The sequence below is a fragment of the Phyllopteryx taeniolatus genome, chromosome 2, assembly GCF_024500385.1.
Source record: "Phyllopteryx taeniolatus isolate TA_2022b chromosome 2, UOR_Ptae_1.2, whole genome shotgun sequence".
NCBI classification, from domain to species: Eukaryota; Metazoa; Chordata; class Actinopteri; order Syngnathiformes; family Syngnathidae; genus Phyllopteryx; species Phyllopteryx taeniolatus.
The window spans coordinates 36056688-36079586 of record NC_084503.1 but is presented as its reverse complement, the minus strand read 5'-3'; the positions used below and the strand labels follow the sequence as shown (position 1 = coordinate 36079586).

General features: G+C 40.0%; 1 protein-coding gene across 2 annotated transcripts in view; it reads right to left on the bottom strand.

Annotated features, from left to right (window-relative positions):
* LOC133474361 (CUB and sushi domain-containing protein 1-like) overlaps positions 1-22899 on the bottom strand; it is a 570296-nt gene that overhangs the window by 115483 nt on the left and 431914 nt on the right. For both annotated transcript variants that reach the window (XM_061765990.1, XM_061765991.1), the window contains exons 26-30: positions 21108-21299; positions 15050-15176; positions 14590-14801; positions 6083-6274; positions 2767-2905 (exon numbers count right to left, since the gene is read on the bottom strand). In XM_061765990.1, coding sequence (XP_061621974.1) covers positions 2767-2905; positions 6083-6274; positions 14590-14801; positions 15050-15176; positions 21108-21299 — 862 coding nt within the window. The remainder of the gene's footprint in view (positions 1-2766; positions 2906-6082; positions 6275-14589; positions 14802-15049; positions 15177-21107; positions 21300-22899) is intronic.

The following is a 22899-nucleotide window of genomic DNA, read 5'->3' as shown; positions in this document are numbered from 1 at the left end:
CAGCGACTCTACTCTGAGATCCTCCCGGATGACCGAGCTTCTCACCCTATCTCTAAGGGAGAGCCCGTACACCCTGCGGAGGAAACTCATTTCGGCCGCTTGTATTCGGGATCATGTTCTTTCCATCACAACCCACAGCTCGTGACCATAGGTGAGGGTAGGAACGTAGATCGACCGGTAAATTGAGGGCTTCGCCTTTCGGCTTAGTTCCTTCTTTACCACAACGGACCGATACAAAGTCCGCATCACTGCAGGCGCTGCACCGATCCGCCTGTCGATCTCCCCGTTCCATTCTTCCCTCACTCGTGAACAAGACCCCAAGACACTTGAACTCCTCCGCTTGGAGCAGGATCTCATCCCCGAACTGGAGAGGGCACGCCACCCTTTTCGGACTGAGGACCATGGTCTCAGATTTGGAGGTGCTGATTCTCATCCCAGCCGCTTCACACTCGGCTGCGAGCCGCTCCAGTGAGAGTTGGAGGTCACGGCTTGATGAAGCCAACAGAACCACATCATCTGCAAAAAGCAGAGATGCAATACTGAGGCCACCAAACCGGACCCCCTCTACGCCTCGGCTGTGCCTTGAAATTCTGCCCATAAAAGTTAGGAACAGAATCGGTGACAAAGGGCAGCCTTGGCTGAGTCCAACCCTCACCGGGAACGAGTCCAACTTACTGCCGGATATGCGGACCAAACTCTGACTCGTACAAACTAGTACAGGGACCGAACAGCCCGTATCAGGGGGTTCGGTGCCCCATACTCCAAAGCACCCTTCACAGGACTCCCGAGGGACACGGTTGAACGCCTTCTCCAAGTCCACAAAACACATATAGACTGGTTGGGCGAACTCCCATGCACCCTCGAGGACCCTGCGGAGGGTGTAGAGCTGGTCCACTGTTCCACAGCCAGGACGTAAACCACACTGCTCCTCCTGAATCTGAGATTCGACTTCCCGACGGACCCTCCTCTCCACCACCCCTGAATAGACCTTACCAGGGAGGCTGAGGAGTGTGATCCCCCTGTAGTTGGAACACACCCTCCGGTCCCCCTTTTAAAAAGGGGGACCACCACCCCAGTCTGCCAATCCAGAGGCACTGTCCCCGATGTCTACGCGATGTTGCAGAGGCGTGTCAACCAGGACAGCCCCATAGAAAGGAATATAAAGTTTATTTATTCATTTAATTATTTTAAATGTTATTGTGGGGACAGTCTAGTTATCATATACAATATCTAGTTTGCTACATGTGAAGCAGAATTGTTCACACTACAGACTGAAATAATGTAAATAAGCCTACGTTGACAAATGTTTTTTTTTCTTAGGTCATGGAAGAAACAAAATAACATTTAGTAAACTAAGAAGTACACTATTTTAATGTGTCTCAATTGAATCAGGTTAACTTACGTTTTTGTAATTTGTTCCTCAATCGGTTGAAATCAGGTTCAAACATGATGGTGTCCTACTTAAAATAATAATAAAAAAACAATACGTGAATGAATTTGTTAGAAATTAAAACATGTTTGGCCAGGGCTCAGACAGCCCTTTGGACAGCACAATTGTATGCAATTATTCTCTTTCATTCAAAACAACTGCTGGCATCAGGATGACAGAAGAGACCTTTTGCCTTAATTTTGTTGCACAGTACAAATACTTTTCCTTTCACCACAGCCAACATACTCAAAGTCATTTTCATTGAGTTTAGTAGCATCGGAAAATAATGTAATTCTTTTAAATAAGAAAAGTCATCCGAGGACAACAGTCAGTAATGTCGCTGTTAGATAGATTGTTGAGATTTGTAGGATTTTTCAGTCTCTGTGTAATGGTAACAGAATACTTTGTGTCTCCAGAAAGGATCTCTTCCTAATTTTATGTGTGGATGGTACAACAGGGTAAGTTGAATGTTTTACTTAAATCTGACTACTTGGGAAAATGTTGGGCGAGACTATAACCATAAAAAACATGTGGGCTGTAATTGTTTCAAGTTTTATGTATCCCCCCCGACCCCCGCTTGGCCCAGTTCAGATGTGCATCATGACAGCGTAAACACACAAAAGAAAACCCACATGAAATTTCATATCAATTTGATATAAATAAGATATCAGGAAATGAGACTGCAGTGTAAATAGACAGTGAATATACAGTATCCTGTCAATATTAGTGTGGTGTCATCGGAATGCATGATCAATGACAAATAAAACATGCCCGAGTACCCAAATGACAGTAAACGTGAAAAAAACCCACCTGGAATTGATCAAAACTACTGCGAAAGCATAGAACATTTCAACCCTATGTTGTAAATAAGGTACATTAAAGATACATAGACCGTTAAAGACAATTGACGATTGCTGGCATATATTAACCACCATTAAAAAAAAAAAAAAAAAAAAAGTGCTTAACTGCATTCACTCAAAATATGTACCATGACTCATCTTAAGGACTTCATATTGGCATTAGTGAGCCCATTAAATCTTTTAGCATGACTGCTTATTTTTAACAAATATTGCTTGATAACGACCTGTCATTATGATGTTGCAGCTAAATACGTCAAAGACATCCCTGCCTGAAGGAAACTGAAAACTGAGCTAAAAGTATGTGCAATGCTATTTAGATCTAAATATTTCATTACTTAAATCACATGTTAGAAACACCAACAGAGGTGTTTCTGCAGACTCAAAATTCCACTTGCAGACCGAGAGCTTAGAGTGCATTTTTTGACAGTTACACTTTTATTAAAAGCCACTGTGTTCACGCATATTTTGGGCCCCTACCTTTTGAAGATAAGTGCGATGACAAAGTCTGCGTTGACTCGTATTCGCCAATCACACTCTTTTCCTGGGGGGTAAGGCTGGGGGTAGTTCGGAGACAGGATCACTCCAGACGGGCCACTGACGTTACCACCACAAGTTGCTGGGGAGAAAACCCAGAAATAGAGAGATGATGATAACACAACAAGCCTTCTGCAGGGAGAATCACCCTTTGACTGAACATCCATATCAAGCCAGAGATCAAGGTAGAGTAGAAGAGGGTTAGCTACTGATGAGAGGTGTGGCAAAGGGTGGAGATGAGAGAAAATAACACCTAGTGGATGACTGATATTGCCGTCACAGATTGCTAAAGAGAGTGAAAAAAGGAGAGAGCCAGGGCTGTGAAATTTGGAAACAGAGTGGGGCTGGGGTAGTAAACAGTAAAATCACCACTGGTGGTCCTGTTATACTACAACAAAAGAGTAGGAGAAATATTTAGCACCAGTGATCAATTGAGTCACCGATGCACTGACATTAAGGATGACTCAGGGAGGCAAGTGGGTGTGAACACATTAGCAACGGTGAGCTCAAGGTAAACAAAGGCCTTAATCGTCAAGTAGATTACTCACACACAGACATACACTTCCCTGAATAACCTGTATACTGCTACTCCCGGGAGATGCATAATATTAAAAAACAAAGAGAGAACACAGAAGGGTATTTAAACCGTAAAAAAGGTGAGGAGAGTCAGTGGCAGCATTGGGAAAAAAAGCCGTGTTTCCATTGTAGAGTTGTGGGATTACAGCGTTTCAATACAATATTATTGCAATATTTTGCCAACGCTAGTTAAAAGAAGATTAAAGTGTTTATGTGGTAATCATTATATTGGTAGAAAACCATCCACCGCAACTCACGATATCTGTGTAACTGAAACTGAATCTGTGTTGCTGAAAGTCTTCTTGCAGACATATACAGTTAAAACCAGATCTATGCATAGACATATAAAAAGAAACATCCATTTTCTGAGGCAATTTTTCATTATTTTCTTCAAAATCAGAAGTTTACATTCAGTAAGATTACTATGCCTTTAAACAATTTGTGCAAAACCCAGATGATGATGTCATTTATTTGGACGCTTCTGATTTTTTGACAACATTTAAGGTAATTAGAGAAACACCTGTGGATGTATTTGAACTAGGCACACCTGAAACACAGTGCTTTGTGTAACATCATGGGAAACTCAAAATAAATCAGCCAAGATATCTGGAAGAACATTTTGGAATTGCAGAAGTCTAGTTCATCCTTGCTTGCAATTTCCACATGCCTGAAGGTGCCACGTCCATCTATTCAAAACATTATGTGTACAGTATATGTGTATCTGTGTCCCAGAGATAAATGTGCTTTTGTCCAAAATGTGCATATATCAACCCAAGAACAAAAGCAAATGTAAAAATGCTGGCTGAAACTTGTTAGAATGTGTCATTATCCACAGTGAAACGAGAACTGTACTTTGCCAGAGGGAATTGGGGAGACAAAATGAAGGAAAGCACACCTGAAAGTTGGAGGGTGTAAAACCAACTGCAAAAGCATAGTGGGAATGCAATGTGGGGTTGGTTGGGGAAGCTTTCCAGGCACTTGGTAGAAGGTGACTCTGATGCTAGTTATCATGGTGGAAAAGAGCAAACACGTCGTGCTTTAAACAACAGGCAGTGAAATTTTCTGTCTGAAACTTTTAGAAGAATTCTCTTCACTGCTCCCAATGGTTAGTATTGTCCTCCATTGCAAAGAACGTGATGACCCCATGTTCTTCCACCATACCTGCTTAACTTTACCCAGAGCCAGTTTTAAGTGGGGCGATGCATACAGTATTGGTACCTTCTAAAATGTATGACAGTCTGTACGTTATTGTTTGATACAGCAATAGCAGTAAAAGTCACAGTGTTTGTGCAGCTTCTGGTTTCTCTACAGAGGAGGTTTTAAAGCTGCGTCATTTGGGCTGAAGTATTTAACTGCCTTATATGCAAAATGCCATCCAATAATTGCTGGAACTACAAGCCAACTCAGTATTCTATTTGACTAAGATAATGACTGAACATTCATGATAGCATGTCTTCAAGGTGACGTGACTGTTAATACTTCAGTCAGTCCGTGTCAGGAGAGAAAGGGGTAGAAAAGAAGATTGGTAATCCAGAGAGTTTCACTGATTTGCTTGATACAATAACCTTCCCTACTAATAAGAAAGAAAGACATGATGCATCAAGTGTAAACAGCGACAATGACTTAGTAGCAGACAGTGATGTAAAAGTCAACTATTTGTGTTTGACATTCTTTTTAATAAGGGAAAGAATTTATTTAAAACTGTTATCAAAGTGCCAGGACACATGGCCGGTGAAAAATGACTCAATGTGGAGCAGAGGCAGCACACAACTAATTGTGTGAGAAAATGAAAAATTTATCTTCCCACAGCCTCAGCTTCAACAGCCCGTATTTCAGTAAACAAACATCATCTTGGCCACTTGAGTATAAAACTGGATGAGATCTGTAAAAGAGAGCATCTGTAACAAATCTGCGAGGTTGTTTTAGGGGCTGCTGATGAGTTATTTGTAGTGACTGCCAGACCTTCTGACTGGAATCCACCCAGACACCAAATACAAGGGCATATTTTGTCACTATGGAGCCTGTTGTCAAGAGATTTTGTACGGAAAATAATGGACTGTGATTAGTAGAAAATATTTTGGCAATCCTGGATATGGCCTAACTGAAGTTAACACCCTGGACAGTTTTGTGCTAGGACAAGGCTGGGCTGAGTACCAACAAAGTATGTGCAAAAGAACCCTGTTTGGGAGCAATAGCACCAGGGAACCCAGAGTCTCCAATCACAGGTACAGTAAATCATCAGTGAGACTGCCCAAGCCTAGTCCAAGGGACTCTGCACTGTGTCGCTTCGTCACAGTCCTACATTGGCTGCACCAGGACACTCACAAGCCAGAGCCAGGCAGCCAGGCACAATGACAATACAACCTCCGGTATAAGGAAACACTGGAGCTGAGAAACAGGATAAATGAAACAAAACTGTTGCTAATGAATACACGTAGTAAAATGTATTACAATCACTTCACTGTCAGTAAAATTAATGAAAGGAATAGTGATGAAAACACAGGGTTGAAGATAGAGAATGTGGGTTTGGTAAAAGTTTTTCTTTGTGGGCTTCAGAATAATAAACATTGTTTTTTTTAGACTTTTTTTCCTGGTGAAGCTGAAGGCTGTTTGCTGCTACCCATGATTCTTTATCTAAAATACAGTTATAAAGGCAGTGATCACCAAAATAACGCACACCTACCCATACACGTTGGAGGGTCAGGCTGCCAGTAGAATCTGTTATCCATCCGGACACACGTGATGGTATCAGGACCTTGAAGCTGATAGCCAGGGTCACACTGAAATGTCATACTGTCACCGGGCTCCTTACTGTCCCCGTATCGAGAGCCATTTACTGGGATGCCAGGGTCATTACAGGTCGTCGCTGTTGTGGCTAGACAAAGTGAGACAAATCAAACACAACAGCATTATCTGTCTGAAAACAAAAAACACAATTTCGAGACACACAATAGTCCATTATCTGGTGAGTCCAAAAAGGCCATACTGTCATTGTATTGAAAATGTTGCATATTGTGTACAAATGTATTATCTGCCATGTCAGCTTTTGTGTCAAGCCGCAATACAACCCTGTTTAGAATGTGTTGCAAACTGCAGATCCATTCCAAAATGCAATGTGCGATATGCCTTTTTGGGTTTTTTTTTTTTGTGGGGGGGGGTTTAGAAGGCGTCATTTAAATTTTGACAAATCAGCAGCACTGTCAACATTCTAACATGTTGGCACCCTGAATCACGGAAGCGAATAGAAATAGGGAAATAGAACATGGCTATTTCGGTTTAAAACTAAAATAATTGTCTTTACTTTTGATGGTTCTACGGAGTAAGTAATATTTTCAACAGGCACCAGATATAGGCTAAAAGAAGACAACCATCAACGTGTAAAAAAAATAAAAATAATTATTCCAGCCATGGGGTTTGTGTTTATATGAGTCGTTTGAGTTGTTTTTTATTTTTTTTTATTTTCGCCCAATACCACACCTAAGCTTTGATGTTTCGCTGTGTTTTTGATGCCTCGCTGCCTGGGACAGTGTTTTCCCATGTGGGAAAACTTTTATTTAAAGTGTGAGAAGCTTGCGTCTAGACCTTCCCAATATAAAAAGCGCCTTGGAATAACTCTTGTTCATCTGGTAAGCTAAAGTAAACAGTAAATAAAATGGATTGAATATACCCATAAATCTGTCTTTCGGCTGCCCTGGGAATGCCTCGGGATCCCCCCGGAAGAGCTGGATGAAGTGGCTGGGGAGAGGGAAGTCTGGGCGTCCCTGCTAAAGCTACTGCCCCCTTAACCCGACCTCGGATAAGCGGTAGAAAATGGATGGATGAAAATAATATAATAATATATAATTATTATATACTCTCAAAGTTTATTTAAAAAATATATATAATTGCTGGGATAGGCTCCAGCACACCCGCGACACTTGTGAGGATAAAGCGGTACAGAAAATGGATGGATGGAAATTTCTGATGTCCTTTTATTGAAAATGACCAGGATGACCTTTTTCAAGCTATTCTAGTTGGTATTTTATGCCTTGGCAGTTGAGATGGCCAGATTTCTCATTAGTATTTTATTATGTCAATAAGCTTTGTTCTTATTGGATTGCTGATCTCCCCAATATAAATATGGAAAACAGCTTCGCTCTGATTGGCCGTCGGTAATATCTCACCATCTTGCAGCGGTCATGTCGGAATAATTCAACTCGTACATTTGATCTCGGCCGCCCTGAACAGTAATCCTGTAGTACATACTACACATTAAAGGTACATAAAAGAGAGTACCGCCACTAACTTTATGGAGACCATTGCTGTGCCACAAACTGTGACTACTGAGACAGTTCGATGAACTTTTGGATAATTTCCCGTGTTAACTCCCAAATGTCATGAATGCTGTCACTCCTATTAAAACTAAGACAATCTTGAGGCAACCAAGAACACTGTGGAGGAGCACAATGATGGTAAAGTGTAAAGTCTAAATCAAAGTGTAGGAAAGCGGAGCGTTAGTGGACAAAAACTAAACTCCAAATTGACTTTGATCTGTACAGACAGTCTTTGTAATTTTAACCAAGAGTTAGTCAGGGCTCGACAGCAACACTTCTGAAATCATCAGTAAGAACTTCAACACTCTGTTTGCTGTGGTTGAAAGCTCACCCCCCCCCCCCCCCTCCCCCCCGAATCAGATTGCTCCAGAACTCCTAACAGCAGATAAATGCAATGAATTTGCTTGTTATTTTAGTGAAAAAATACAATCCATCAGGTTAAATATGAGCACAAATCAGCAAACTTGATAAAATGTTACTACATCTGAAGCCACCCAGGAAAAACTCTATTACCATGTCAGAATTTGATACAGTTGACCAAAAAACTGTAGAGAAAACGGTTCAGCAGCTGAAACCATCAACGAGCTGTCTTGACTCAATACCATCTGACATTTTCAAAGCTATTGCGAAGTCTGTGCTAGGTGAGTGGGAGCAAATAATCAATTGCTCACTTCAGTCAGGCAAGTTTCCTAAAGCTCTTAAAGTAGCTGCCATTAAGCCTCTGCTAAAAAATACAACGTTGGACGCTTCCATGTTAGCAAGCTATAGACCCATCTCAAATCTCCCTTTCATAGCCAAGATTGTTGAGAAAGTTCTTTTTAATCAACTCAGCAATTTCTTGAACTTAAATGGACTTTTTGACAAATTTCAATCAGGGTTCCGAACTCACCACTGTACAGAATCTGCTCTTAACAAAGTTCTAAATGATATAAGGTTGAATACTGACTCGGGAAAGGTGTCAATTCTGGTCTTGTTAGACCTCAGTGCGGCTTTTGATATGGTAGATCATAATATACTGCAGAACAGGTTGGAAACGTGGGTAGGACTAAATGGAACAGTCCTTAAATGGTTCAGGTCCTACCTGGAGCAAAGGAGTTATTTTGTAACCATTGGAAGTGTTCAATCTTATCGAATAGCAATGACCTAATTTGTCCCTCAAGGGTCAGTTCTTGGACCTCTCCTGTTCAGCCTGTATATGCTACCCTTGGGTCAAATTCTTCAGAACTTTAATTTTGACTATCATAGATATGCAGATGAGATAATTGTTTCTGGCAATAAAGAAAAGAGAATTGCTGTTAGTAAATACCTGGAGTCACTCTTTAAAAACCAAAGACCAAGTCCGAAACCTTGGTGTTCTGATAGAGTCCAACCTGACTTTCAACAGTCATATCAAATCAATTACTAAAACTGCCTTCTAGCATCTGAAGAACATATCCAGAGTGAAGGCTTGCCTGTGTCAAGCAGATCATGAGAAGCTCATCCTTGCTTTTATCTCAAGTCGACTTGACTATTGTAATGGTCTTCTGACTGGACTCCCTAAAAAGAGCATTAAACAGCTGCAGCTCATTCAGAATGATCAGCTCAGGTTCTGACCAAAATAAAGAGGTCAGAGCATATTACTCCAATTCTAAAGTCTTTACACTGGCTTCCAGTCATCTTTAGCATAGATTTTAAAGTTCTGCTACTGGTCTATAAATCACTAAACGGTTTAGGTCCTGAATACATGAATGAAATGCTCATGGAATATAAACCCAGTAGGGCTCTGAGATCGACAGACTCAGGTCAAATAGTGGAGCACAGAGTCCAAAGCAAACATGGTGAAGCAGAATTTAGCTATTATGCTGCACACAAATGGAATAAGTTGCCAACAGAAGTGACATCAGCCCCAAGTGTGCATTTTTTAAGTCCAGGTTAATGCCATGCTTTCTCGAGCATTTACACTTTTAAATGATATTTCTTGCACCGTACGCAGTTTTAATTGTATTTTTACTTTTATTTTTTTCCCCATTTGTTTTAAATGCTTATAAGCTGCTTTTTTCTTTGTTTTTAAATGCTTTTAATCATGTAAAGCACATTGCGTTACCTTGTGTATGAAATGCGCTATATAAATAAATTTGCTTTGCTTTGCTACACATGCAGTATATTGTACATTATCAGTTTTATTAAACCATAAAGACAGAGAGAGATAGAGTAGCAATCGCAGATGGACCGGATTTCTCAGAGGACGCGGGTGAAAATAAAAAGAGAGAAGGATCTTTTAGGAGGCTGGTCCTGCACTCCCAATTCATTTTAACATAACTGGCGTGTGATGTGCGATGCTTCCACACATTTTGGCGACAATGACCACAAGCTTTGCTATTTCATCCACAGTTACATGATAAATTATAAATATAGTTAAGTTCTGTTGTTAAACACAACACATGTATGCTTTATACACTGTGTTTGTATGGCTTGGCGGCGGGTGCCCGGCTGGGTCGCTGGCTCAAAATCCGAAAATGCACTTCCAGCGTGTGTGAAAGCTTATGTTTATGAAGTCATCCTCCACCAAATCAGCCAGAACAGAATTCTGGTTCCAAAATGGTAGGAATTTCTCCAAAAGCAAATTGAAGCCATTTATTCTGCAACGCCTCTGACGTCGGCAGTTGAAGCAAAGCCTTGCAAAAACCACAGCGCATTGTCTCTCAGCTATTTTTCCTGAGATGAGTGGGCTATACCAGCCACAAAGTGGGCAGGTACTTGAATATTGATGAAACTAAAGCTATTGCAATCAATCGACAAAACCGCAGCGATGTCAAACTTAAACCAAGTCACAGAGTCATCATGACCTATGTTATGCATAAAACAGTGGGGAAAATTTGGATTTGGATGGAATATGACCTTCAATAACACATCATTATGAAATACAATGTACACACACTTAAAATTAATAAAAATAGGATTTCCATAAAGATTCCACATCTGACAATAACACTGAGAAGATTATATTTTGCAAACCAGTATTATTTAGTACCGTATTAAATATCACCTTTACCTAATGGTAAATGAACATGAGGGAATAGAAGGAATTAACATACTAATGGAACAAATAACCAGACTTTGATTAGCATGTTAGTGTCAATATTTGGAATTGAAAAATAAATGTGCCTGAGAGAGAGACAGAGACACATCGTGCTGCATATAAATATTAATAATCGGCAGTAACTCAATAAAATGCAATTTAATGTGCTATTTTGTGTAGACATTGCTGCTGCACTCATCATTAGCCCTTACACACACACACACAAAAGTAATGTAAAGATGGGCCAATCGATCTAAAGATTGCGATATTCATACTACAATACTATTGTAAAAGACCAAGACAAAATATTAACATTTGTACCAATCTGGGAAACATGTTCAATTTATAAACCTCTAACATGATTGGAATGAAACAGGAAATCAGATCAAACAAGAAATGTTTTTGTAGTCTGTTTGTTTTACTAATCTGTGCACTGAAATGCACACCCATAATTTTCTCCAGTGGCTGTTATTATAGAGCAGGCTGATATCTTGGCAACACACACACACACACACACACACACACACACACACACACATATACTTATGTTTGTGTGGACTGGACCACATAAGCACTGGTTTACTACACTTCATTTCCAGACACTGCACTGCTGGGAGCACTGCAGCTTATTGACTGAGCCTTGCAGCAGCATCCCTGTCAAAGCAGCCATTTCCTTCTTAACATATCCAAGATGGACATATGTCACTGCTGTGGAATTATTCTTAAAACAAATAAACAAAGAGAAAAAAACTAGCAAGCATTTTAAGTCAGGCGACATGTCTGAGCCGAGGCTGGACACTTTAACAGCCTTTCACCTACAATCCCCTGTGGATTGGCCCAGAGTAATGGCCTGGCAGATGATGTTGGTTCATAACAATGCGGATCTATCAACAATTATACCAATTTGCCGCAGACATTTCATCACCCATTTACTCAAGCTTAAATCTGTCTCAAGTGAACTAAGTCTTTATTTTTCTTTTCAGGAAAAAAAAGAAAGCATGCAGATAAATCCCTCTAGCACATCTACAGGTAATTTGGTTCTAACTCCTTTTGGTTGAGAGTTCACGTGACGGTTATATGCTTTAACCTCACAGATAACAGGTATTACGTCTCATTGTATGCATAGAGTAAGTCGTGTGTGAGAACTATACTAGGAAAGCAGTTGATGTACCGTAATTTCTCATGTATAATGTGCACCCATGTATAATACGCACCCTGAAACTTGACATGAAAATACTGGAAAACCCTTCTACCTATGTATAATGCGTTTTTACAATGCATGATTTTGCTTCTACCAATATGATCAAAACATGAAGTATTATCTGTATTTTGTTAGTATTTTCAAATAATTATTCTGAAGTTAAGCACTTTATTTTAACATGTAATATTTTCTTTGTATTTGTATTCTCTTATTTTGAAATTCATATCCCTACTTTTATTTATTAAATGAGAAAACACACAGTTGTGGTCATATGTTTGATTACCCAGGCAGAATTTGTAAGATGTGTACAATTATTTAAAGAAAACGTGAAGGGCCAGGCGAAACACATTTAATTTTATTTTAATGGGATTCAAATGAAACTTTCAACTTGCAAAAATTACAGAAAAGTATTATCATTAAACAAATCATAACCACAAAGAAATTAAGGATGGTTGTTGTACCTTCATCAGTCGTATTTAAACTTCATCAGTCGTATCCTTCACAAATTCTGCCAGGGTATGTAAACTTATGAGCACAACTGTACATATATGCAGTCATTCGTACCCCTGTCATATTGGAATGAAAGTGTAGGTTACACATTTTTCATAACCTCTAGGTGGCGGTGCCATATTAGAATGAATGTTTACACCTTTCTTATAACCTCTAGGTGGCAATGGTATATTGGAATGAAAGTGTGCAGCTTTTTCATAACCTCTAGATGGCGGCATACATTTATAAAACTTAAAAGTGTTTTTCATTATACCTATGCATAATGCGCACTATTGACTTTTGAAAAAAAAATTCACATTGTACACGAGTAATTACGGTATTTCTTTGAACAGATTAGAAAACGCCATGGGGGAACAGTTATGTCCTTCGCACCCTCACATGGGACTGACATTAGGGCTTATTTACAAAGGGATAACAAAAAGAAAATAATAATAATAAAGTTAGAATGTGTGAAATGGTGGACGACTGGTTAGAGGGTCTGCCTCACAGTTCTGAGGACCAGGGTTCAATCCCCGACCCCGCCTGTGTGGAGTTTGCATGTTCTCCCCGTGCCTGCGTGGGTTTTCTCCGGGCACTCCGGTTTCCTCCCACATCTCAAAAACATGCATGGTAGGTTAATTGACAACTCTAAATTGCCCGTAGGTGTGAATGTGAGTACAAATGGTTATTTGTTTATATGTGCCCTGCGATTGGCTGGCAACCAGTTCAGGGTGTACCCTGCCTCCTGCCCGATGATAGCTGGGATAGGCTCCAGCACGCCCGCGACCCTAGTGAGGAGAAGGATGGAAGTTAGGATGGTACACACCTGGGATGGATGAGACCAAGGGTGAATGTTTAATTATAAAACATAACCTTCCGAGTGTGTTGTCACTAAACACTGAGCTTATGTTTAGATTTCAGAACACAAAACAGTGTGTGTGCGTGTTTATGCGAGTGAAACGAGCGCTAAAGGTACATGGTCATGACGGCGCATCTACTTTCTTATTCGGTGTGCTTGTGATTGATTTTTGCTGCCACAGTGGATTTCAGAGACACGGATGATGATTCTAAAAGGATGGGGCAGAGACATTTTCGGGTTGAGTGGCTCATAACAGCAAAGGCCATCACTGCACTGAAAGAGCAAGTTATTGCACAGGCTAGACTTTTTCATGAAGGCAAGTCATACATTGTTTGTTCCATGGTGTAAAAGATGGTCTTTCCGCAAAATTGTCAGAGATATGTATCATTTTCAAAAAAGTAAAAAAACAATGAAAATGTAGGCGGCACGGTGGCCGACTGGTTAGAGCGTCAGCCTCACAGTTCTGAGGTGCGGGGTTCAATCCCCGTCCCCGCCTGTGTGGAGTTTGCATGTTCTCCCCGTGCCTGCGTGGGTTTTCTCCGGGCACTCCGGTTTCCTCCCACATCCCAAAAACATGCATTAATTGGAGACTCTAAATTGCCCATAGGCATGACTGTGAGTGCGAATGGTTGTTAGTTTCTATGTGCCCTGCGATTGGCTGGCAACCAGTTCAGGGTGTACCCCGCCTCCTGCCCGATGACAGCTGGGATAGGCTCCAGCACGCCCGCGACCCTGGTGAGGAGAAGCGGCTCAGAAAATGGATGGATGGACAATGAAAATGTACAGTACTTCATTAACACAACTTCTTAGAAGTATGTTGACTATTTGTGGGCCTTTCCAGACAGAGGATTTCACAAATTCATGTTTCGAAATTTGGGCATGGCATGAATAATTTTGGGCTGTATGTATTAGCTCTTTGGAGGAGTTTTGATACACGAGTAAATAACTCTTATAATCAGAGTTCTCCAAATGTACCATATGCACGTGTCCCATGGCGCTGGTAATGAATGAAACTGAATGATTTGATTTAAAAAAAAGAGGAAACCCAATTAAATACTGTATTCATTTAAGTATGAGGTTATGAATGTGATTAAAAAAAATGTGGGTGTTGTTTATATCATTTCATTGATAATTAAACAATTAACTTTTTATCGCTTTCACATATATTGTTCAATGTTGAGCACCATAGAAGGGTGGCTTGTCACATTTTTTTAAGTCAGTCATTGATATTGTTATTTAACATTAAAGAAAAGAAGGCGAGCACACTCACTGGAAAACTGGATGGAAAAACCTTGCTTGCTGATAAAGTAGTCAGCATCAAACTGAAGTGTAAGTATGTTGAAAGTCGAATGGATATCTTCAGGTAAGGTTGGACCGGACCATTCTTTCAAAAGGATCCCGACATCCGATGGCCCAGACGGTCCATCCCAAACTCTAATGATGTCATGGTCGATCTCAGTGTCAAAGACGATGAAGTGGAGACTGAGAAGGAAATAAAAAATAATAATAAAAGATCTGCAAGTTTGCTTCATCTTTGCTTTTTCTGGATTTTGGCTTTTTTTTTAAACACCTGAAGGACTCATTTGAACAAATAATGTGAACAGAGGAAGAGTGTGTGTAGAATATAGAATATTCACTGGAAGTTATAATGTTTTTAATATTAACTGTGATTCACTTAATTTTAAAATGTTATGATTCTTACGACTTACTAACTTCATGTTACTAGTTACCTGATAGTCTTGCCAGTATCCGCCTCTATAGTCCAGGTACAGTGGAGATTGTTGTCGTATGGGGCAGGGTATCCCGGAGACAGAATTCGTCCAGACACTGCTCCAGTTATGTGACCTCCACACTCCGCTGCAAGGACACAAGACGGTGACATTGTCAAACACTGCTTGTATAACCTACTGTACGATTTACAGTTACTGCGGACTTTTGCTTCCATTTGTTTTATAGAAGAAAATTAAACTTATAAACCACTAACTGTTGCATTGAATTATAGTAAACAAACTTTGCAGATGCAGTTGCTGACTTACTACTGTTTCAGCTATAAATTTCATTGAAGATCTTTGAAATGTCGTGAACAAACATTAGCTGTTATAAGATTACTTCACAATGACAATAAGCCTATAAATCGTCGTACTTTTAACATTGACTCTCATTATTGTGTCCACGTGATTACTGGTATCAATAATTGTAGTGTTCTAGTCTTCTTTTGCCATACTAAGCTGCTCAACTCAATAAGCGGTTTCTTCTCTATTTGTCTGTATATTACCAAAAGGTATGACGGTTGAAATAAATGAACAGTATGGAAAGGCTTGACTCGTAAAATCAACCTTGTATTGCCAAAGTTCCTGTAGAGTATTTGTTTTACTTCTAAGGATCTCCCAGGAGTGCTAAGAATTCATGAATAAATTAACGCTTAATACATAAGAGATGTCCGGCATATCGTGCTTTTTTTCTTTGCACTAAATTGTCCAATATAGTAGCAAGAAAAGGACAGAATGTTATTAGAGGAGCCATTGCAACATATCTCTTGTGATTAGAAAACAGCTTGGTTAAGAAAGAACTTAATATGTATCTAGGTATTTATTTTCTTTAGAGGAACCACGATGCGTTCAGTAAATCAACCTACATTATTGCTTCAACTTGACTGCCTCCCAATACAGAAATGGAAAGGGAGAATGACAAGCCCACACCTATCCAGTAAATAACAGTTTCCCAAAATGAGTATGGTGAAGAAGACCACATCAGTTTGGGGAAAGATGTGGAATAGGGACAGTATAGAAATTGTTCTGGGCAAAACCACCTCATCTACATGGCAGTAAAATCAACAATTTTACTGAGCCAGACAGAGAGGGAGTGAGACAAACATAAATGTAAAGTGAAAAATGTTCCAAAAGAGTGACAAAGGAGGCAGATGCAAAGGTATTTAGCCCAGGTACCTGCCAGCAAGTATTCTCCTGGTTGCTGGATTACCTGAAATAAGACAGCACCAAAGCTGCTGCAAATTAATGCTGGACTATGATGAAACAGAGAGACAAACACACACCTACAAACACAAAAAGTGTATGCATACACATAGATTCTTTGTAGTTTCTATTAGAAACCAAATCAGGCCATGTCCTGCCTCTGGAAGCTCAGGTGTGCAAGCGGGTTAGAGAGAGACAATGTTTGGTTCAACATAGGGGAATTACAAATTAAAATGTTCCAGAAGCCCACACAATCCCTACAATGTAAGAATACTTAAAGACTTTCATTTGTTGAATATGCACAGCCACATATTAAAGTCAAGTTAAACTGAATATTTACCAAGCTGACTCTTTGAACTTAGACAAGAAGGGGATATTTCTCGATGGGATTCCTGATGACCAAATTATGTCTGACCTGGGGCATAGAAGTGACCTGATACTAAATTATACTTATTTTACAGCAGTCAACAAAATGTTCCAGTAGAACAGGGGTATCAAACTCAAATTCATGGTTGGCCAAAATAAAAAATTGGGACAACGTCGCAGGCCAAACTCAATATTTAATGAAAAATCACTGCGATGTGCATGTTTCCCTTCTCTCCAGAAATGTAGCGTTAAAGTTTATCATATGACAACAAACTTAAATTTTGCTTAAAAACTGAATCTGCAATAAACAAACTTTAATATTATAAACACGAGAAATCAAATTTGCGATAACAGACATCAGTGGTATTTGTTTGCTGTTTTGTATATAAATAGATAACATGAATTCTTCTCTCTCCATCTTCTATTTATCTGTCTCCAACTACCTCTCTTTTCGATGTAAATCTTTTTTCAAAGGCCAACAACAAAACAACCCAGAAAAATAAGAATGTCCTTCAATAGAAATCCAAACTTCTAACTATTAACAGTCCCTGCCTAGGAGTTGATAAAGGGCATTAAAAAAATATATTCTTTGTTACAGCCGCGTTGCTCTGCACACACAAACAGGTCTGTCTTTTACTTTAGTGAACAGACAATCTGCCTCCCACCTGTCTTGGAAGTTAACTGTTTTCCATCTTTCGTTTGGCCATTTTCAGGAGGGGGTAGTGTAAATTTGCTCGAGGAGACTGGTAGCATAGTTGCTAATGACTGCAACAGAAAGCGAAGGGGCGCTCACCGGTCTAGACTGATGGGCCAACACACGAGCAAAGCATTCTGGGATTTGTAATATTAGTGGCGCATGTGCTATATACTGGCGGGCCAGCTCTAATCCAGATTTGATACGGTCTTGCGGGCCAAATATAATTACATCGCGGGCCAAATTTGGCACCCGGGCCTGAGTTTGACATATGTGCAGTAGAATCTCTGGCTCTGATTTCATCTTGACTACAAATGGCACAAGCAATACTGATGGTTCACATTTTCACACTTTTTTATTTATTTTTTTTTTTTTTTAACAGTAGGAATAATTCCAGGATCAATGACGTGTCCCTGTTAGGCACTGTAGTAGATACCCATCTTGGACAATGTAAGATATGAATCATAGATCAGTAAGTATCTGTGCCAGCACATTCTGATCCACAGGTTAAGATGAGTAGAACCCCAAATGGCGATGTGTTGATGGGGCACTGAGAGCATGGTGCGCAGGAGCCGTGTTAAACACAGAGATTTTTGCAGTCAAGGGATTCAAAAATAAAAAATAAAAAATGCTCAGTGTCTTGGCTTCATAAAAGCTGGTGGGCACACTGGTGTCCGACTCGGTTATTTCCGCACCGTGTTCCGATGCTTGCTTCGCTTCAGGCCTAAACATCTGGCCAGAAATGATGGACAAAACGTGTGTAGTCTGTCCCTGCCTTCCTCCAAAAACTGGGAATGCGCAAGTCAGGCTTGGTTAAGGGGATGTTCCAAGCTTTGAATGCCAAGTGCTGTTGTGGTGAAGGTAGAGTTCAAGAGCTAGGCATCACTCCAGCAGTAAGGGAGGTCTGTGTCAGAGCTAGAGCACGTAGGAATGATATATATCACAAAAAAACTCAGTCCTCCACAATAGCATGGGTAGGGAGCATGTGGTCAAAGTGCTTTATCAGGAGAACAATATCAGACAAGCAAACATGGGTCAGTGGCTGACATTTGGTCTTGGCAGGGCAGTATTTGGTTCCGCATAAAAGCACAAGCCCTGCGGCCACTTGATAGAGGGAAGAATGCAAATTCACAGTGACAGTCCTTGGATGCTTTGGTACCCTTTGGTACCCAAGTCCCTTTTGGCTTGTGGTTGCCTTGGACATGAAACCTACTAAAGGCCAGTATTTTGCATTCCAGGGGCGACGACCACAGCCTACTTACAAACTCAAATATGTCGCTTTAATTCATGAGTGCGATACCATACCTGATGGTATTTATCTTGGACAGCACATGTTTTGAGTGAGTGTGTGAGCTTTGTGTGACGTGCACAAGAAGGGAAGAAGGCGGAAGTGTGCACAGCCAGGTGAGGTGTGGACAAGTTGTATGTAGCCGGAGAGGCCAGCTTGGCAAGCCGAAGGTGCCAGTAATGTTAATTCATATGCTTTGATGGCGGGTGTTCATGTTCGCTGCTGAGAAGGACACAATAAAGCCTGTAGATTGAAAGAGCACGACAACATCCTGTTTTTCTTACTGTAAGTTGTCAAAGTCACTGGTCTGAGAAGCTAGTTACGAGCTGAATGAGCCAAATAAAACAGTCAGTTTGCCCCTTATTATAACCTCGGCTTTCGTATGATTCGGGTTTCGAGGACTTTTACGCCAAAATTTGGTCCCGGTTTGCGTACATCCGCTCAGTTTTCGTACAAAAAAAAAAAAAAGATTTACCGGAATCGATGTGCCAGGCCATGTGCTTGTGTGACTCAGTTTGCCTTTGTTTCACGTCGACTGACCTTTAACCTGTGTGTTAATTTCATAGCATTTCGAAGCATTTCGTAAGTTGTGTAATAGGGTTCAACAAATTTGTAAGGCTTACTTAAAAATGCAACTCAAGGCAATAATAACCCTCCCGCTCTGCTCTGCAACACTCAGGCAATATCGGCGTAACACATCCTGTCAAATATCAAGTCTTCAAAATAAAAGCAGGCGGTGTAAAACAGTTTCATCACACTTTCTTTGGCCCCATGGTGGCTTATTTAGCAGTCACACTCAATAAAGAAGCACATAATTGTTTGAGTGTGGCTATCAAAAAGGACAACATGGGGCCAAAGAAAGTGCGGTGAAACTGTTATTTCCTGGTATGATACTGGTGTGCTTTTACTTTGAAGGCCTGACTTTTGACAGGATGGGTTACACTGATGTTGTTATGCCTTCAGTTGTTAATAAAAGCTTGCATTGTGGAATACGACTTACCATCTGTTGAACCCTTTTTAAACATCCATCCATCCATTTTCTGAGCCGCTTCTCCTCACTAGGGTCGCGGGCGTGCTGGAGCCTATCCCAGCTGTCATCGGGCAGGAGGCGGGGTACACCCTGAACTGGTTGCCAGCCAATCGCAGGGCACATAGGAACAAACAACCATTCGCACTCACAGTCATGCCTACGGGCAATTTAGAGTCTCCAATTCATGCATGTTTTTGGGATGTGGGAGGAAACCGGAGTGCCCGGAGAAAACCCACGCAGGCACGGGGAGAACATGCAAACTCCACACAGGCGGGGCCGGGGATTGAACCCGGGTCCTCAGAACTGTGAGGCTGACGCTCTAACCAGTCGCCCACCGTGCCGCTCCTTTTTAAACAATACACCAAATTTCAGAGAACCAGCCATCTGATAAAGAAGTAGAGAAAACAGGATAGAACTCAAGAAAGAACTAGTAGTAAAGTACGAAAATGGCTCCTCTCTCTCTGCTCTTCACCATCTTCCATACACCGTCAAGTCTTCAGTAAAGGTAAAAGTAATGTTACATGTTCATTTATGCACTTCATGAGTCATTAACATTTACTACCGGTAGTTATCGTCTGAGAGAAAAAAATTAAATAATTGTGAATATTTTTGGATGTCTGGAATTGATTAACTGAATTTACATTATTTCCTATGGGAAATATTTTTTTTGTTTTCGTATGACTCAGCTTTAGTCATACTTTCTGGAACAGATTAATCAAGACAACAGAGGTCCCACTGTACTGATGAAAATTTAACATATAATTTCTTATGAGCTGAACTAAAAGGCCATATAATTTTCTAATTATCTTTTAAGAGAATAAAAATGACATACAAAACATTACGTCATATGTAAGAAATCATTTGTGTGTGTGTTTGTGTGTGGTGATATACGTTTCTTTTCTCTTTTATCAAAAACATTATGTACATCTGTTTAAATAACTGTCTTAAGTCATTACTACAGGCGAGTTAGACAAATACAATTAACAACATAATTTTGTTGTCTTTATATACCAATCATTTGCATATGTATCCATTTAGAAACAGGTTTCCATAAAGAAAATGCTGCATGCATTTTTTCGAAGGGATATTTTGTTGAGTATTTAAGTAGCTTCAATCAGACACTTACTGAAGTGTTTCTATTGCTTTGAGTTAAGATGGAAACCAACATCAAAGCGAACTGTTGGTTGGAGTAGTATATCAAGTGAATGTTGGAGAAGTGTATTTGGAACTATACGCAAGTCAACATTGCCTGGTATCAGGAATGATGCTGCCGATACCGATAGCACTTAAATGTTTCATCAAAAGTTAACAATTTGTGATAAATTATTGTTTTTACTGACTGATCTCCAGCAATACATTTAGCTAAATTGCTGAAATGTGTGAAAGGGTAAAAGGTAGGGGGGTACTCATAGACTGAAATCTTCATTGGCATACAAACCTATACAGGATGGAAGTGGTTTGTCCCAGACACGCCTGTCCCCACTTAGACAGGTCAATGTACTACTACCATGGAGACTGTAGCCAGGGTTGCAGGAGTAAAGGACAAATGTGTTGGCATAATGGCCATCGTCTTGGATCTTGTAGCCATAACTAGGGATACCAGGCTCTTCACACCGTACCAGGTCAAAACCTAGAAGAGACAATGTAAAGAGAATGGCTAAAAAGTAAAAACACACATTTTTCAGCAACAACTACAACATTTTGAGAGAGATCAGGTCGAGGTTTAGAGGTATCAATTACTTTCTTAAGTTACAATCCACATTAATGTATCCAATTGAGATCATTACTCCATAATTCTATTGTAACTGGAAGTACCTTTTCCAGACCCAAGGTATAGGTATGTTCTGAAGCTATATATATATATATATATATATATATATATATATATATATATATATATATATATATAGTGCTAAAGGTATGTACATAATTGTCAAAAACATTCTTTATCATCTTTACTGTCATGAAATTGATTCTATGTACTGTAGATATTCACAAAATGGCTCTTCTGCATTTAACCCATCACAATAGTGCATCACTAGAGCAGAGAGGCAGAAGGTTTAGACTAGAGTTTTGGCACCTTGCTCCAGAGCACCATGGGTGCCCTAATTATTTCTATTCAGCCTAGTCTGCCAGCCACTTCACCTACGTATTTGATTAACTATTCACCCATCATTGGTGATTGTTTTACCATTTTTTTTTTGTTATGCAGTAATAGTTTTCCTAATAGTCGCCTTGACTAAAATAGCAGCTGGTCTTGCCCTCTTGATATGCGGTCTTAAAATCCATTAAACATGTGGCTGTGTTTCAAGAATAAATTTTTTTGTGGCAGCTCACTACTCTTACACTTTGGGTTCAACCCTCAGCAGAAATTGCTTGGAAATCTGAGCGCAAGACTCTTTTCGCCTGTCAGAAGTGTAAGAAATTAGTGTTTTGCTGACTGTGAAAGAGTCTATTCAAGAGATTTATAGTACATGTCACATTTCTGTTTGTGCTGTAACAGTAAAAGGAATTACTTGACCAAGCAAGCTTACCCAATAACTAATCATCTACTTCCCAATGTTTTTGAGAGGAAAAAGGACTTTCTTAAAGCAGTTTTACACAAATATCATCATTGTACATTTTTTGAGTAACAACAATGACAGTGAAATGTTATAATTTGAAGCTACATCTATGTACTGCACACAGTAGCAAGAAAAAGTAAGTGAACCCCTTGAAATCAACTGGATTTTTGCACAGATTTGTCATAAAATGTGAGCTGATCTTCATCTAAGTCACAACTAAGACAAAGGTTTTTTTTAAATACCCCACAAACAATTACCATGATATGTCTTTGTGTTTTTACATAACACAGCATATAAACATTGCAGTACTGGGTGGAAAAAGTATGTGAACCATTGGATTTAAATACTTGCTGAACCTTCTTTGGCAAAAATGAACTTAACCAAACATTTCTTGTCATTGTAGAGCAGACCAGCACACCAGTCCGGAGGAAATTTGGACCATTCCTTTTCATGAAACAGTTTCACTTCAGCAACATCCTTGGAATATTTGACGTGAATTGCACTCTTGAGTTGATGCCGCAGCATCTAAATTAGGTTGAGGAAGTCAGGGCCCTGACTCAGCCAATCCAGAAGGTGTATTTTCTTCTGTTGAAGCCATTCTGTTGTTGAGCTACTTCTGTCTTTTGGGCCATCCTATTGTTGCATCATGTATATTTTGTTGGGTTT